At 40.0% G+C, this 18,486-nt stretch overlaps 1 protein-coding gene across 4 annotated transcripts in view; it reads left to right on the top strand.

Annotated features, from left to right (window-relative positions):
• The window catches only part of USP9X (ubiquitin specific peptidase 9 X-linked), a 282,963-nt gene that overhangs the window by 233,876 nt on the left and 30,601 nt on the right, over positions 1-18,486 (top strand). For all 4 annotated transcript variants that reach the window (XM_075913065.1, XM_014578958.3, XM_025190080.2 and 1 more), the window contains 5 exons: positions 4,863-5,004; positions 5,741-6,491; positions 7,248-7,371; positions 9,795-10,020; positions 13,940-14,069. In XM_075913065.1, the coding sequence (XP_075769180.1) occupies positions 4,863-5,004; positions 5,741-6,491; positions 7,248-7,371; positions 9,795-10,020; positions 13,940-14,069 (1,373 nt within the window). The remainder of the gene's footprint in view (positions 1-4,862; positions 5,005-5,740; positions 6,492-7,247; positions 7,372-9,794; positions 10,021-13,939; positions 14,070-18,486) is intronic.

Here is an 18,486-nt window from a genome sequence, read left to right as displayed (position 1 = left end):
TGTAACAGACTTCCTATTTAAATCACCAAATAAGTTTCCCACTGATACTTCTTTACATTGCTTCAAACAATGATAAAAAACGTACCAATAAAACACGTTAATTTACAGCTCAGGCCTCCTGCTGCCAAATCCCCGCCCCATTCCTCCATGGGCTTCCTGGCTCCCCCTGCAGCTTATCTAAGCCAGCTTCCAGCCCCTCCCCAGCTCAGCTGAGCTGTGCACCGGCACCTAGCACACCCCACTCCCACAGCCCAGGTGAGCCACACACCAGCTCCTGCTACTCCTTCCGCTTTCAGACCAGCTGAGCCATATACCGGTCCCCATGCATCCCTCGCAGCCAAGATGAGCCGCCGCACACCAGCTCCCACCCCTGCATCTTGCCCCAACCCAACTGAGCCACATGCTGGCTCCCAAGCCCCTACACACTTGCAGCATGCCATGACTCTTTGATCCTGGAATGTCCAATGTTGCCAGACCAGTGAATCCTGGATTTTAAAGGTGCAATCTATAATTTGATTTTAATTTATTTAGGAAATAGTGAATAATATTCATTAGCTGGATCAAGCTGCAGATACAGCAGCAGTACATTTGGAATGATAATCTAAATCATGCACACAAACACAATAGCACTTAAATTTTATTCAACTAAATCATAAATGTTACATAAATTTTGCAGATTTGCAGTTGCAGCAGTCTCCTGATTTTCTGACTGATGGTTGTCCTGAAACTTTAAAAAAAAAATCCAAATACTAATTTTATCAGAGAATTCCTCAGAACATTAAATCATAGAGTTCATGATTCTAAGGAATGGTAGAGGGGAGAACAGCAAAATAGAGACAATGGATTTCAGGAAGGCAGATTTTGATAAGCTCAAAGAGCTGGTACATAAAGTCCCATGGGAAGCAAGACTAAGGGGAAAAAACAACTGAAGAGAGTTGGCAATTTTTCAAAGGGATGTTATTAAGGTCACAAAAGCAAGCTATTCCACTGTGTAGGAAAGATAGAAAGTATGGCAAAAGATCGCCTTGGCTTAACCAGACCTTGCATGATCTAAAAATAAAAAAGGAGTCATATAAAAAGTGGAAACTAGGACAGATTACAAAAGGATGAATATAAGCAAACAATACAGGTATTAGATTAGAAAGGCAAAGGCACAAAACAAGCTCAGACTAGCTACAGACATAAAGGGAAACAAGAAGACTTTGTATAAATGTATTAGAAGCAAGAGGAAGACCAAGGACAGAGTAGGCCCATTACTCAGTCAAGAGGGAGAAACAATAACAAGAAATTTGGAAATGGCAGAGATGCTTAATGACAACTTTGTTTCAGTCTTCACCAAGAAGTCTGATGATGAAGGAATGCCTAACATAGTGAATGCTAGTGGGAATGGGGTAGGTTTAAAAGATAAAATAAAAAAATAATAAATTAAAAATTACTTAGAAATGTTAGATATCTGCAAGTCAATTGAGTTTGGAAAGGAGAAGACTGAGAGGGGACATGATAGTGGTTTTCAGGTATCTAAAAGGGTGTCAGAAGGAGGAGGGAGAAAAATTGTTCTCCTTGGCCTCTGAGGATAGGACAAGAAGCAATGGGCTTAAACTGCAGCAAAGGAGGTTTAGATTGGACATTAGGAAAAACTTTATAACTGTCAGGGTGGTTAAACACTGGAATAAGTTACCTAGGAAGGTTGTGGAATCTGCATCTCTGGAGATAATTTAAGAGCAGGTTAGATAGACATTTATCAGGGATGGTCAGACTGTACTGCGTCCTGCCTTGGGCAGGGGACTGGACTCAATGACCTCTCCAGGTCCTTTCCAGTTCTAGTGTTCTAAGATATGTGAAATGTATACTTCCCTTGAAAGTTCTATAATTAGCTCTCATCTTCCCCGCTTACATTGTAATTTTGTTGCAGATCTGATTCTAAGTTACCAAAAAAGCTAAGACCGATTGTGCTTAGAGTGCACTTAATTTTGGAGTAAGCCCCATTGAAAACAAGTATAGGATTGGGGTTCCTTTGGGAAAGCTGAAGTATGCTGAAGTAAAATATACTTAGTCCATCCCCATTAATCACACTTGCAGTAAAAGACAGAGTGTGTGTTGAAGAATGATGCATTGTAAAGTTGATCCACATTGTTCTTCAAAAATATCTACATCTTCATCCACATCATTTTCTTCCAAAAAGCAATTTTCCTTATGATGTTTCATTCTTGCAGCTAGGCCCTTGCACTGTTTATACTTCCCATGTTTTTCTTTTTTACACAGGGAATGAATTTCTTCAAAATATTCCCAGATAAGGTCTCTCTTATACCCAGAAGCCATGGCACTTTTTCTGTGGCAGAAGTAGGAGAGGGAATATAGGAAGCTGTGTCTGTGCGCTGAATTATGTCTTCCTTTTTCCTTTCCAGTCCACTCCAGTGTTCCTTTCTATTTTGCCTCCATTTCTTCCTATATATTGTCTCCCTGTCTTTAAATAATGTCTTAACTAACTCTGCTATGCTTGGCCAAGGTCCACCACCATACAAGCATAGAACAAAAACAATTCTATCCAGCTTGTGTCTGTCTTTGCCAGGAGTGGCCTGAGGCCGGCTGCGGCAGCTGGTGCCCCAGGCACACAGCGCAGTCGGCGCCCCCACCTGCATGGCTGTCCATGGTCGTGACATCATCACGGGGCACCCCATGACGACATCATCGGGCGCCCGGGCTAGCGGTGCTCTAGGCAACTGCCTAGTTCGCCTAGGTTCATGGGCTGCCCCTGGTCTTTGCACATGTTAGTCTGTTGAGAAACTGAAAGCCCATAATTTCAAGAAGCAAGATATGGTTGTTAGGCTAGATGGAATAGAGCTATTAATTCATTTTTATGAGATTGTAAGTGTAGGTGTAGTATGTTTGTGATGAGATTTAATCATACTTGTTATTTTTAAATGAGAAATTTAGTGTTGATTTCAAAAAAATAAAAGCTTACATAAAATGATTTATTTTTACCCACCCTGGGATGGTAAAATATCAGCTGTGGAAAAATATATGGCTTGAAATAGGATTATGAAAGTGTCATCTTCTGTCAGTGCACTCTTGTCCACTCATTTCTTGAGTTAAGCAAGTCTATCAAAATACCTTAGATGGTTACAAGTTGTGAGGTGCTGAAAAACATTGAAGACATTTTTTTTAGTAATTTCTATGAGCTTCTTAAAATAAGTGCCTTGAGGGCAAAGATTTAAAAGTATATAATTAACAAAAGATATTATAATATTAGAAAAAGATGACTGAAGTTAAAGTGAATGTGTAAATTCATACATAATAGAATAATACATTGCCACTAGATGGTTTTTGAGGCTCTTAGGTTACCAGCACATCAGACCATTTGTAGGTTAGAGGGGCTCTTCATGTCATAACTGCTTGTGTTTGAAGGTATATGTATTAGTTGGACCTCCCTGGTCTGGTACCCTCAGGACCTGACGAATCTTGGACAAGAAGTTTGCCAGACCAGGGAGGTGAGGGCTCTTCCCCTGGTGGCTCCCCTCCTGTCTGTCACTTGCTCCTGGCCCCAGGTCGCTGCTAGCTGGGCTGTGCTCCCAGTCCAGGGACTGCAGGGCTGGCCTCTGGGCTCGGCTGCCAGCCTCTTGGTGCCTGGTGTTGGACCACAGATTTTGCCGGACCAGAGAGGTTTAATCTATACACAGTAAAATTTGTGAACATGTTAGCCTACTAAGCTAGCTTGAATCCAATTAGTACAGGTAACAGTAATGAAGGCAGTACAGCGCAAGCTAAATAGCATGTAGTACATACTTGACATAGGCCCAGAGTGCATATTAATCTTAATTATCTTGAAAGAAGCAGGATTACTGGTAATTGAAGGAATATAATAATTTCTAAAATAGTTTTAAAAAGTGATTAAATAACAGAATAATTCAAGTGTTGTCTAATTTTTTTCCATTTATTTAAAAATATAAAACATACTAATCTTGCAGTTAAAGAATACTTACTTACTGAACTGCAGAAGATTTTTCTTACATTAAAAGTAGTTTGAGAGTTCAAAAAAAATACTTAGTTGCTGTTAAAACACAGTACTGATACTTATGTTTTGATTAAAAACTAGAAAGAGCTGTTCAGGATGCTGAAAAGTCAGAGATCTAGACTCTGACTTTCCCAGAATCAAATGCTGAAAAAAGGAGAGAGAAATATTTTTCAGCTGTAATCTAATGTTACATATAGCAATAATAGGTACATTTTAAAAAACTGAGTTGCTATTGAGACCTGCTGCTTAACAGATAATTTTCCTAAGTGCTCTAAATTCTATGTGCCTACTTGGATTTTTTTGAAATTTTCAGTGCCACATGATTGTCTGGGGTAGGACTTGTGGTTGAAAGATGGATTCATTTGAGCAAAAGGGGTTTGTAGTATCACCTCTGCTAATCTTATCCAACTAATCCTGCCACAATTCACTAGGACTATACCTAACACATTGAACACAGTTGGAATGCACACCAGTAAGTGCTGTAAAACACATCTGCAGTGCAATACAAGCAATAGCATACTTCATGTCTGCTTATTGTGGTACCATTCTTTGTTTATTGTTGTCAGCTGTAGGGGATGAATCTGATTTCTATGGTAAATATTTTTGTAAACCCTTACTCTTTTCTTGGACTGTTGGTGGAGGGATGGGGGTCGAGAAAGAGTTCATGCTGAAGCTTAATATAAACTATTGTACTTTGAACATGTCAGACTTTTAAAAAAAGATCTACCATTTTGAAATAAAACTTAAGAGGAATTAATTTCTTCTGTGAGCTTTTATGAGCGAAACAATGACTTCAATATATAATTTTAAAATTGCCTGATGAACACATCTTTTTAAATCATATCTGTAGGTACGAGTGCGAAGAATCCTTTACAACCTTAAATGTAGACATTAGAAATCACCAAAACCTGCTTGATTCTTTGGAACAGTATGTCAAAGGAGACTTACTGGAAGGTGCAAATGCATATCATTGTGAAAAATGCAACAAAAAGGTAATGATCCTTTTTGTCATTTATTTTTGTGCAAGTATGCTACTGGTTTAACAGGTCTTTAGCTTGTTTTTAGCTTAATATATTTTAATGTAATAATATTTTAGAGCATAGATAATAATGTTGTCAGTCTGTGGTTGGGTGAGGATTGTTTCTTAGAAATATTCACAATGAAACTATCATCTATTTAAATAAAATACTTTATTAGACTTTTTGTCAGGAATTTAGATTTCAAAAGATGAATCTTCTTGTCTCCTAAACCTAAAGTTACTTCAGCCGTGGTTTTAGTGTTCAAATTTTTTTTGAAAGTGTATATCTGGTTGTGGAAAAACCGATTGGTAAGCAAACCTTTCGGAAGTAACTTGGGAAATTTGTTTGAAATGTATAGCAACAGATTACTTAATTGTGACATACACAGATTAGATGATATAGTGAAGTAGTGATGCAGGCTGTAGAAAACTGCTCATGTTTTAATCATTAGCCATAATTCAGTGAGATGTTAAGGATATTATTTTACTTCCAAGTTCATTGCATGCTTATTACTAGAACATTTTAAAGTGGTTTACCCTATGTAGTTTGCTTTGTTGCCAAGATTTTATTGATTCTGAAGTTTCTCGGTATGGTTGATAAAAAGTGTTTATTACATGGGTTTTTCATCATTAGACCTTAGATTTTGTGTTGAATTATAATAATCTTACAAATTAATATATGTTAATATACTATTTGGCTATTTTTGTAGGTTGATACCGTGAAACGCTTGTTGATTAAGAAATTGCCTCCAGTTCTTGCTATCCAGTTAAAAAGATTTGACTATGACTGGGAAAGGGAGTGTGCAATCAAGTTCAATGATTATTTTGAATTTCCACGGGAGCTGGACATGGAACCTTATACAGTGGCAGGTGTGGCAAAATTGGAAGGAGATGACGTAAATCCTGAAAATCAGTTGATACAAAATGAACAGCCAGAAAATGAACACTCTGGAAGCACTAAATATAGGCTAGTTGGTGTTCTAGTACACAGTGGTCAGGCCAGTGGTGGACATTATTACTCTTACATTATCCAGAGAAATGGTGGCGATGGTGAGAAAAATCGATGGTATAAATTTGATGATGGAGATGTAACAGAGTGTAAAATGGATGATGATGAAGAAATGAAAAATCAATGTTTTGGTGGAGAGTACATGGGGGAGGTGTTTGATCATATGATGAAGCGCATGTCTTACAGACGCCAGAAGAGGTGGTGGAATGCTTACATTCTTTTTTATGAACGTATGGACACAATAGATAAAGACAACGAACTAATGAAATATATTTCAGAACTTACTATCACCACCAAACCCCACCAGATTAAAATGCCATCAGCCATTGAGCGAAGTGTACGGAAACAGAATGTGCAATTCATGCATAATCGTATGCAGTACAGTCTAGAATATTTCCAATTTATAAAGAAATTGCTTACTTGTAACAGTGTCTACTTAAATCCTCCTCCAGGTTAGTATTTGAAACTTTATAATATATGGATCTTGTAGAAAATAAGTCTGTTGCAGGAAAGGTTTTATGATCATTGTCTAGAATTCTTGAATCCTAGTAAACGTTTTTATTGCATTTTGTTTTGAACATTTTTTCTAAAACGTGTTCCTTTTTTTAAAAAACAGCTTTTTAAGGTTTCATATACCATCCTTTTCATTCTAAAAAGGAGTTAATTTTTAATTATCTGTTATGATAATGGTTTTTTTTAATCCATAAGCTTAAAGAATTCTTATGGATATCAGATATATTAAATTTCTATAATATTGTTTCCATTTTTTTCCTACCATAAGCCTTATGTCTCTTGAAATTACTTAAGAAAAACTAATTGTTTTTTAGTAAAGGCAAAAGTAATTAGCAACAATTGCTTCGATTTATTAACTCGATCACTCGGCCATTACCAACCAGATTGTCACGGTGAGGTCTAATTTTTCAGAAATGACTAATATCCCAATTTGGGAATCTAAGAATACCTGAAAATGACTTTTTTTCAGAGAGCACTTTCTGAAAATTGGGCCTTTTTAAAGGATCTCAAATTAACCCATAATCATTGAAAGATTAGGCCTCAGTCAGTAATGAGAGGCTCTGGGCGTTTTGTTAGATTCTGTTTTAACTAGGTTTATGTTATCAAACAAGAACATTTATCAGTCATTTTGCCAATTTTAGTAGAATTATTTGTTTTTATTTTGTCTACACTTGAGTTTTTTCATTTTTCTTTAGGACAAGATCACTTGTTGCCTGAAGCAGAAGAAATAACTATGATTAGTATTCAGCTAGCTGCTAGATTTCTCTTCACCACAGGATTTCACACAAAGAAAATAGTCCGTGGCCCTGCTAGTGATTGGTATATTTGTCTTTAACAAATGACTCAATTGTTTTGTCACTTTAATTTCCTTTAAGAAATTTGGGTTGTATAAAAATAGCATTAACATAGCTGTTTCAAATATTTTTTCCATGTCTATTTCAAATGGGTATGTGGTGATGAGAGGTAAATCTGGATGGAGAAGATATTGAGACCTAAAATGAAGAGATTTTGATTTATGATTGTGTAGCAACTGCTCTACCACAGTATAGTTTGTGTTACGGAATTCAGGTTTAACATTATCTCCATTGCAATGACAAAAAACAAAACAGATAATTTAATCTCTGAGCCATGTTTGTATTTCTCATGGTGGTTTGCTGAAAAAGAACTGATGCAGAGAATTTACAAAACCCTAATTACTGATTTTGGCAGTTTTTCACTGGATTGTCTATTTTCTTGGTTATCACTTTTGCAAGAAATCTAACTAGGGATGAATATATCTCACCCCCACCTCATTTTAAAAATACATTGACAGTTTATGCAACTTTACTGCCAAAACCAAACACCTAGGTTAGTAACATGAGAAAGCCCAGTCTTATGCTTTGTACCAAGGGTGGGCAGTAATTTTTCATGGGGGAAGGGACATGTTAGGAATTTTGCTACGTGGTCACAAGCTGGCTCCATCACCTTCCCACCGCCTGGAAGGGGCATGGCCACAAGCAAAAGGGGTAGAACTAGGGTGCTATAGAAAAAGAGAGAGTGAGTGTGAAAGAGAAGACAGAAGTATGTAGCACTTTAAAGACTAACAAGATGGTTTATTAGGTGATGAGCTTTCGTGGGCCAGACCCGCTTCCTCAGATCAATATGTGGAAGAAAATGAGCACAACCATATATACCAAAGTGAGACAATCAAAAAAATGAACGCATGTAAAACTGACAAATCAAATTTTAGAACAGAGTGTAGGGGTGAGGGGGGAAGGTTAGTGTGAAAGAGACACTTTCTAATTGTGTGTGAGTGGCACAGAGATAGGAGTGTGTGTATGGCAGTGAGTATGTGCCAGACTAGGGGTGTGTTACAGTGATACAATGTGTGTGTGCTGGCTGCTGGGTAGAGTTCTGAGAGAAACCATGCTGTCCTGCTCTGTTCTTTCCCCTACCCCGCTCTGCAGAGATGGGATACAGGGTGGGGGGGAGTGTTTGCGAGAGAGCACTAGCGCTGAAATCTTAGAAACTGTGCACTGCCTCTTAACAGGCACTCCTTTGGCTTTCCTTACCATCCATGCTTCGGAATGCAGCAACTCTGCTGTGTATCTCCCTTTCCCAAACCTGTACTGCAGAGATGGGGCACAGGGGCAGGGGGACAACCTGACTTCAGCACTTCCTTCTCCCCTCCACCTCTGCCCCCCTGCTCTGCACAGCTAGCAGGAGAATCCTGGAAGCACCACTGCTGCAGGATGAACGAAGCAGGGTTGGGGAGGGGCAGCTGAGCGCAGGCTGCTGGCTGTAAGTGTGCATGCTCTGCTAATCAGCTGGGCAGGCCTAGTCCGGGCCTGATTTTGACCACCCCAGCTCTGTACCATACTGTCTTTCAGAAAGGATAACCCATACTGATGTAATCAATCTCTAACCACAATAAACCACACTCTTTTTCCAGTGCTGGGAATAGAATCACTAGTACTCGATTACTGACTATTAAACAGTTGTGTAACACACTAGGAAGATGTTAAACCCTCCTCCAGTGTTTGGTCTACCAACAAGCTAACATTTTCTCCTATAGCTTAAGTAGTAAGGGTTTAAACTAGGAATTTGTGGGTCAAAAAGTTCATACCCTCCTGCTGATGTATGAGAGGATGATAGTTGCATGTGATTCCTCTTTAAAGCAGGTTTTGTACTTACAGACTGCAATAATTTGTAAATTATGGTTTGAATCACCAATACACACTATTTCATATGTTTTGTCCCACTTGGTGATTGTGTAATCGATTGATTTATGTTGGTATTGCCCTCTGTGTGTGATTCACCAATAAATTAAGTCTGTGATGACTCTCAGCTTGGGAGTCTACATTAGAGTGCAAATTTGATGATGCTGATGTATGTATTGCTCTTTGGGATCTGTTGGAGATAGAAATGAAAGCCTTGTCCTCTAATTGCAGTACTTACCTTCATTTGAAATGTGTATGAAAGAAAACCACAGAATTACTTTTTATTGTTTAGAGCTCCAACTGTTTTGTTCACTAGTCAGGATAAGTAATCACATTTTCTATGGAGATGTGAACAACTGATCAAAAACACACACTTTTTACAGAAATGTGCTTTTTTCCTCAATTTCTAATGGAATGGATGGTTCGTGACAGTGTATGAAGGATATGCTTTAGAAAGTCGAGTTTGCATCTTGTAAATATCTTTTGTTGGTGTTTTAATACTGATGTTAACATCACAGTTGTAATGTATTTTCTCTGTTTCAGGTATGATGCATTATGCATCCTCCTTCGCCACAGCAAGAATGTACGCTTTTGGTTTGCACACAATGTCCTTTTTAATGTTTCAAACCGCTTCTCTGAGTATCTTTTGGAATGCCCGAGTGCTGAAGTGAGGGGTGCATTTGCAAAGCTTATAGTATTTATTGCACATTTTTCATTGCAAGATGGGCCATGTCCTTCACCTTTTGCCTCTCCTGGACCATCTAGTCAGGTATTTATATAAGTTTCAGTATTAACACCTATTTATTTGTTTTGCAACTTGTTTAAATGCTTAGGGAACAATTAGAAGGTAGTTTCAAAAAAGAGTACCCCTGCCGGCGCTGCCCCACCTCAGTTCCTTCTTACCGTCGTGACGGTCGTTGGAGCGTCTCTCTTAGTCTAGTCAGTTAATGGTTCCCGTTTATCACTTATATGTAAATAGTTCTATTAGTTAGATAGTAAGGTTCTTTGTTTTCTCCTTTCCCCCCTCCGGGGGTGAGGAATGCCAGGGCCGCAAGGCTTCAAGGTGTGCACTGACTGCGGGAAGTTTATGCCCAGAGGCGACCCACACGACAGTTGCCTTAAGTGCCTGGGTGAAGCTCATCTTGCAATTGCTTGCAAGATCTGTAAAACTTTTAAGCCCCGCACGAGGAAAGAAAGAGTTTCCCACCTAAAATTTCTCCTGATGGAGACAGCGCTACAACCGGTGCCGCCGGAACATCCTACGGTGCGCAGTGCACCGGCTTCCACGTGTGAGGCCCCTCACCGGCACCGTGCGTCGGCGTCGAAGTCTCAGCACCGATGTCATTCTCTCCCATCCAAGAGGCTGAAAAAGTCCCGCGGACGGTCCCCGGCAAAGAAGTCGGCCTCGGCCAGGCACGGCGGTGCCGGCCCGGCGGTGCCGGCCCACCGGTGCACACATCGCCTGTGGTGCACCGCAGTTGGCGGGGGGGCCCCAGTAACCTCCCTTCGCACCGACCGTCCACGCCAGACACTTTTAAAGTGGCACAGGTCCTCATTAGCCTCACAACCTCCCCTCCGTCATCGGTTGAGACGGAAGGGTCGAGATCCCCCTCGCCAGAGGCTCAACTGCTTACGACTTCGCCCAAGCATGGCCCAGGTCGGCATACTAAGGCAACCCATGCGTCGGGACCACCCCATGTCGGGTCAGTACCGATCGCTACCACGGCACGGTTCTCGATGCCGGTTCGTCAGTCCCAGTCAGTTTTGGGCTGCGCTTGATCTTCGGTGCAGCTCAGCTCCTCGCCAGCCTCCCGCTTGGCGGTACCGGTGCCGTACCCCCGCAACCATGTGGCATTTACTCAGGCGTCTCTCCCCTCCACGGCACCGGGCCTCATGGAGTTGACGTCCATCTCCGTGCCCTCACAAGCACCGGATTCAGCCCGATGGCAGTCGGCTGCACCTACCTACGGCACCGCCCTCCGTACCGGGCCTGGGTCCCCCGGTACCGTACGTGACGGCAGCGTCTTTCCCAGCACCGGGCCTCGGCACCCCGGTGCCGCAATTAACACTGTCCACACTAATGGTACCGTGCCTGGGCACCCCGGTGCCGCAACTGCTGGCGACTAACCTACCTGCGCTGGGCCTGGGCACCCCGGTGCCGCAACAAGCAGATGCTGGAGATGATCTCAGATGTATGCTCCATCCATTTCTCCTCCCTATTTCTTCCCAAATAATCTTTCCCGTCCTCCTTCAGGGACCCTTCTCATGAGAGCTGGCTACATCAGAAGGAAACCATCTATTCAGCATAGGAGATGTAGAGCCAGTGTACCCACATCCAAGGGGAGAGGTTTCTATTCCCCATTACTTCCTAATACTGAAGAAAAAATGGGATTGGAGACCCGAACTGGACTTCAGCGTGCTGAACAAATTTAGCAAGGCTCAGAAGTTTCAGGATGGTCGTGTTATCAACAGTCATTCCAATATTAGAAAAACTAGTTCACTTAGTTTTCACTTTTTATTACTTCTTTTTTATTTTTAGATCATATGCTGTGATATTACTCTGTGCTGATTAGGCCACAATTGGAGTATTGTGTCCAGTTCTAGGCACCAAATTTCAAGAAAGATGTGGAGAGATTGGAGAAGGTCCAGAGAAGAGCAACAAAAATTATTAAAGGTCTAGAAAACATGAGCTATGAGGGAAGACTGAAAGATTTGGACTTGTTTAGTGTAGAAAAGAGATGACAGAGCAGTTTTCAAAGAGGGAGAAAAATTGTTTTCCTTGGCCTCGGATCATAGGACAAGAAGCAATGGGCTTAAATTGTAGCAAGCAGGTTTGGGTTGGACATTGAGAAAAAATTCCTAACTCTCAGGGTGGTTAAACACTGGAATAACTCTTGGGAGGTTATGGAATCTCCATCACTAGAAATATTTAAGAGCAGGTCGGATAGACATCTATCAGGGATGATCTAGACGGTGCTTGATCCTGCCGTGAGGGTGGGAGCTGGATTCAGTGACCTCTTGAGGTCCCTTCCAGTTCTAGGATTCTATGAAAAAGGAGATTGGCTCTTGGCCCTGGACCTCTAAGATACTTCCTGCAACATTTCAATCATACCAGATTACAGATTTTACCTACATTAGGCCAAGCTACTGCTAGTAGAAGGGTATTCCCTTTTGACCTCTTCAACCCCCAAAGTATTCCCCAAGGTTCTCTTGATAGTGGTGGCCCAGTTATGCTCTCAAGTCGTCATGATTTATCTTTATCTGGACTATTACCTTCTTAGGACACATTGCTTCACAGAAGTTTATAGAGTAACCCAGACCACATTGGATCCATTCCACAATCTGGGCCTGTAAATTGATGTATACAAATCAGTAACACTGGTACAAAGGCTAGAATTCATAGGGATGGTCGAGAAAAGTTAATCACGTGAGCATCTGTAGGAACTTCTTTCTCTTTAGAAAGCCACAAGCTGGAACTTTCTTCCCAGACTAGAAAACTAACATCGGAGGCATTGAAATGCCAGTAGTGATCCTTGAAGACTTAGCTACCCCTTGCTCCCGTGGCTCATGAAGTCTTACACAAGCAACTTGGACTGCATTAAGAAGCTGTTCAACTATAGATTGAGCAAGTGCAGAATGGTGTTAGAATGTGCTTTGGGGCATTTAAAAGGAAGGTTTAGCAGTTTGACTAGGTGAGCAACATTCCCGTTCTTGTAGCAGCCTGCTGTGTGCTTATATCTGAGAGAGTAAGGGGGAAGGTTACGTCAGGGTGGGGGACTGAGACCCTGTACCTAACCAGTTGTTATGAACAGCCAGACACCAGGGCAATAAGGAGAGCACAGTAAAGGGCACTGCAAATCACGGGCTTTTAAAAACAGCTTTATGAATGGCCAGACAGTGATATGAGAGTCTTTCATATTGCCCCTAATCAAGTTTCTTTGTATTAAGTGTGCTTGCCTGTAAAACTCCCAATCTACTTCAACACAAGCAATAAAGAGACTGTTAAGAAATCATGTTTTATATCGTGAAAGTCTTTTCTGTGTGAACTTTTATTTAATATTAAATATTAACTCTTTAATTTTTTCCCCAGGAGATTAATAGTGATGTCCTCTAATTCTTTTCTTTATTGGAAGCTGTTTACACTTATTAAGGAATATTGATTACTTTTATTTCATTAGCTATAATGATTGGTCATATTCTAATTAACATACAGGTCATTTTTTTTAAACAAGTAACTGGATTTATTCTCCAATAGTTCAGATCTGTCTTAAGTTTATCACCTCAGGAGATCAAAATACTTGCATACTGATTACTTGCCTAGACTCCTTCCTCACTAGAATTATGAATGATTTTTTTCCTAGTAATTATACATACTTTTTATTTAAAAAACTTGTAATTTGGGCACTTGGGTGTCTGTTTCCCAGTGTCGCATGGGAAAGGGGTGAATATTTGTTTTTTGTCAAGTACTGTACAGCATTTTTATTTCTCTCACTTTGGACAGTCAAATTTCATAAACCAGGTTTTTTAACTATTCCACTTTAAAAAGGCTTTACCTTGTGCTAGTTTGCTACATGAAATTGACCTCTAATTAGGCTGACACTGATCAGGTATTGCACTCCCGTATATGGATTTACTGAATGGAAACTGTTTAGGATCTTCCATTAATGTTAAACCTTTTTGTTTTGCAGGCCTACGATAACTTAAGTTTGAGTGATCACTTGCTAAGAGCAGTACTAAATCTTCTTAGAAGAGAAGTGTCTGAGCATGGGCGCCATTTGCAACAGTATTTCAATCTGTTTGTGATGTATGCCAACCTAGGTAAGCAGGTTATGAAATATGCTTCATGGTGTTGCTGTAACACACTCTGTTTTTATGTATAGTAAACAAACTCAATTAATGAGATAACCAGGGTCAATAATTAATTGCAGGCCATACTATACAACGTGTGGTTTTAATACTTTTGAGAATATTATATACTCAATTGCAAGTACCATATAAGTATTTCAAAACATTTCAGACAATGGGCATATGAAACTTCACAATACATTTGTGAAATAATATCCCATTTTACAGTTGAGTAAAGTTAGGTATGGAGAGGCTAAATGGTTTGCCCAAAGTGTCTCAACAAGTTGGGGCCAGAGCAGGAAAGGAACCCATATTTGAATGTATTGGTCTTACTAGACTGGATTATCTGTGAGGCAATGTGGTCTAAGACAGTGTTTCTGAAATGGGTCCGCGAACCCACTTTGAGAGAGCTGCTACTGGGCTGATCCAGTCGGTGTACTTACTGGCTCCATATCCACAGAGCCTCGCGGCTCCCCTGGGCTGCAAACAATAAATGGCAGCCAATGGGAGCTGCAAGGCTCCATGACTGAAGAGCCAGTAAGTAAACAAATTGGAGTGGCCCAATAGCAGCTTTCTTGGAGTGGCCCAATAGCAGCTTTCTCAGAGTGGGACAACGGACCACTTTGAGAAACACTGGTCTAGGAGACAGTTTAGGACTATAAATTTCTAATATCAAGTCAGCAGAAGACTTCTTAACTGTAAGTCAGTTAACTGTTATTATTTTTCTCACCTAAAATGATGATAGTAATTATTTTTTGCAAATAGCCCCTTGCCAAATCACTCCAGGTTCTGAACATATCACAATTTTTTAATGATATTAAAAACTTAAATACAAACATGGGGGTGGGAAGTAGATTAAAGTTTGTACAGTATTTTAAATAATGTAAACTGATTATATAAAGAGTAAGCATTGTGTAATGAGTCCTACAACTTGTAAATCTAATAATGCTGCACTGATCTTGTTATAATGAGATAGGAAGCTATGCTCAGGGAAGGATCAGCTGAGCAAAGAAGTTACTTGGAGGGGTTCTTTAACTTCATCATGTAACCAATTCAGCAAGCCAAGTTTAAGAATTGGAATGAATCTTCTGTTTCCCAAGACTGCAAGGCTTATTTATTTTCAAATCTAGATATTATTTTGGGGCAACATTTGCTTACAATATTTTTTTTTTATTTTTACTGTATTGAATATATGGTGGCTGATTACTCATTTGATAATGCAAGCATAATCATTGTCTAATATCTGATGATGATACAGTATAGTGATATTCACTGGCATTCTTGATATTCTGCTCTCTGATCAGCTAGTAGTGCTTATCTGTTTTATGTGTTGGTCAATCAGTAGTTTATCCATTGGCGAGATTTTTAGATGTTTACTGTGATTTGATTAATTCATTTTGTCCATGACTGGGAATCTTTTTCATTTAAAATGCCTGTGTTTTGTGGTCAGCAGTCTGAATGACAGTTAGTTACATAACTTATCATTGAGCATAAAAGTACTATCATACAGTTTATGCTACACTAGTAATCTACAGTTTAAATCACTTTGGATTATAATTCTCTCCCAATGTGATACAAGTGGGCTTTTACCATTCTTTCTCCAAAGTACTGGAGATACTTCAGACTTGGCTCCAGGGCTTGGCCATTCCATTTACATGAGATTCTGTCTCCAGAAGTATAAAAAAGAATAGCACTCCTGATTTTGTTCATTATGTCCTAGCTTGAAAACCTGATTTGGGGAAATTAACACGTAAAATATCTCCCATCCTTTTCCCCTTTCTTTTAAGGGATAAAAATTTATGGAACTTTCCCAGAATGGGACAACCTGCAAAGCTCCTTCTGTGTTTGTGCTACCATGGCTAAGTTTTGCTTTGTCTGCAATGAGAACCTACCAGGAGTCACAACAGTGGAGCTTATAATAGACTCTCATTCTGAAGGGACTTGGTCTAAATGACCTATTGAGGTCTCTGCTTTCCCACATACACATCAGCCGTGTACTATTCCAAGGGCAGGTCAGTCCTTTTCACTTTCTGGCACTCAGAAAACTCACAATCAGTGGCCTACCATTGATTGTAGATTCTCCAAATCTCTCTTTGAACTTGTTGCATTTAGTCTATCCTAAAAAGAAACTTCGTAGTTCTGTCCCAGATTCAGTTGAGTCACGTGGTTAAAAAAAAACACAAGCAATTATCCTTTTAGACTCTTTCTCTAGGGGTTATAATAGATAAGTTCCCCATGAACTTTCTTTCCACTTATTTATCAAATGAATGATGAGCCTCATTGAGTATCAAGAAGCATACATGTATTCATGGCAAGCTAAGACCTAAATGGGAACACCCAACAAGAAGAGAGATGGCCTTCCAACAGGGATTGAATATGTCCCTTCTTCCTGCTCAAATCCTACCTACTGCTCTCAGCAAAGACAAAAGATCAAAAATGCCAACACCAATGCAGATCTTCAATTACTTCTATAGGGAGTGTTTAGCTCTTCCTTGGAAGAAGGAGACTTCTTATTTCACAGAACAATAACACGAATTCACAGGAGGACAGAGAGGTTCTGTTTTAGCTATGGTGAAAAAAATATTATCAGAGCCCTGCAAATCTGTGGATATCCACCTTATATTTATGGGTATCTGCATGTGGATAACCCTATTAACAAATTTGAACTGTCTCTGGTATTTGTAGAAATGGACCTACAGCTCATTTGTGTCAAAAGGGAGATCTGTTTTTTTTTTTTTAAGAAATTACATAAAATTTCCAGTGCTATATCAAAGCAAACCTACTTTCCATGAATAAGCTAAACAAAAACAAACTTAAAATAAGAGGCTTTCTGGTTTCTTTCTCTCAAGAGGAAAGTAAGATTGTAAAAAAGAGGGTGCAACCACAACTCAAAACAGAACAAAAATGCTGCTGAGGGATTAATGCCTATGACTTTCTGCCATATTGAGAAAGTTAATATAAAATGGTAGGGGACATGTCTCTGTCTTTGGGTTTGCTGTATAAGTACTACCACTATGTGTATTGGGTTGTTTTAATCAGTCAAAAAGTATATGACCGGGGAAGTACAGTTAGAAAATAACAATAATTGATTCACACAATTTACTTTCTGATATTGTCTAAAGTCTCAGAGGGGTAGCTGTGTTAGTCTGTATCTGCCAAAGCAACAAGGAGTCCTGTGGCACCTTAGAGAATAATAGATTTATTAGGGCATAAACTTTTGTTGGTAAAAGTGAAGTGGATATTACAGAAACAGGAGACTATTTAAGGAAAAAGGTGCTTGTATTAATAAAGCTAATCAAGTCAGGGTGTGAGTGAGTCATTCATAGCATTTGGTCTGGAGATGTGAATTCCCAGTGAGGGGAAATTGACTTGTAATGCATTAACCAGCTGAGTGTTGCAGATTGAGCAGACAGTGCGTTGACAGTTTTGTGGTGATCAGATTGATGGGTGCCAGGCTATTCCTGTTAACAAATGTATTAACATTTTTAAAAAATTAGTAGTACCAGGACACAAAATATATTGGAATGACAGAGTAGTTTGTGCTAATGGGACAGTGGCATTATATATATGAAAGAAAGCATGAAGTCAAATATACTAGCGACCACCTGACTACGGTGAAGATTATAAAATTCTCAGGGAGATGAAAGATGCTATAATAATAATCAGGGTTCGACAAACTATAGAATCTACTCGCCCGTGGCGGGTAGATTTCAGCCGCGCACCCCGTTTACCGGTGGCACGTGCATGCGCAGTGCAGGGCTGGCAAGCGGCTTTCGCTGCTGTTTGTCAAGCTCTGATGATGATGGTAGATTTCTGCTATCTGTGTATTCAGTGGACACCTGTCACCTCAGGGCAGAATGCAAAAATGAAGTTTCTAGGCACTATTAACTTGGACCAGAAACCCACCAACATTTCACTCCAAAAAGGGTAACAACACATAAATGAGGAAACTAATTGAATGGAAATTAAAAGAATAGTCACAAGAGTGTAATGCCTGCAAGTTGCATGAAAACTTTTAAAAAAATATAATAGAGAGGCACAAAGCATACAACTATTTCTAAATTACTCAAGATAGAAAAGTACAAAGCTGACTGCAAGGAGTTATAAAGGGGTCTTCCTAAACTGGGTGACTGGGCAACAGAATAGCAGATTGAGTTCAGGGTTGATAAATGCAAAGTAGTGCATACAGGTTGGTCTCCCTGGTCCAGCATTCTTAGGACCTGACTGGTCCCAGATGAGGAATTTTGCTGGACCAGGGGAGGTCATTTCTGGCTCCCTTGTCACCTCTCCCCAGTTCATCCTGGCCCAGTCCCTGGATGGAGCCTGTCGCCAGCCGCACCAGGCTTTCCTGCTGTATCAGGCAGCCCTGCTGGAATGCACCAAACGGGCG

The sequence above is a fragment of the Pelodiscus sinensis genome, chromosome 1, assembly GCF_049634645.1.
Source record: "Pelodiscus sinensis isolate JC-2024 chromosome 1, ASM4963464v1, whole genome shotgun sequence".
NCBI lineage: Eukaryota > Metazoa > Chordata > Testudines > Trionychidae > Pelodiscus > Pelodiscus sinensis.
Note: the sequence above shows the minus strand (reverse complement) of the source record. Positions and strands in the feature narration are given on the sequence as shown.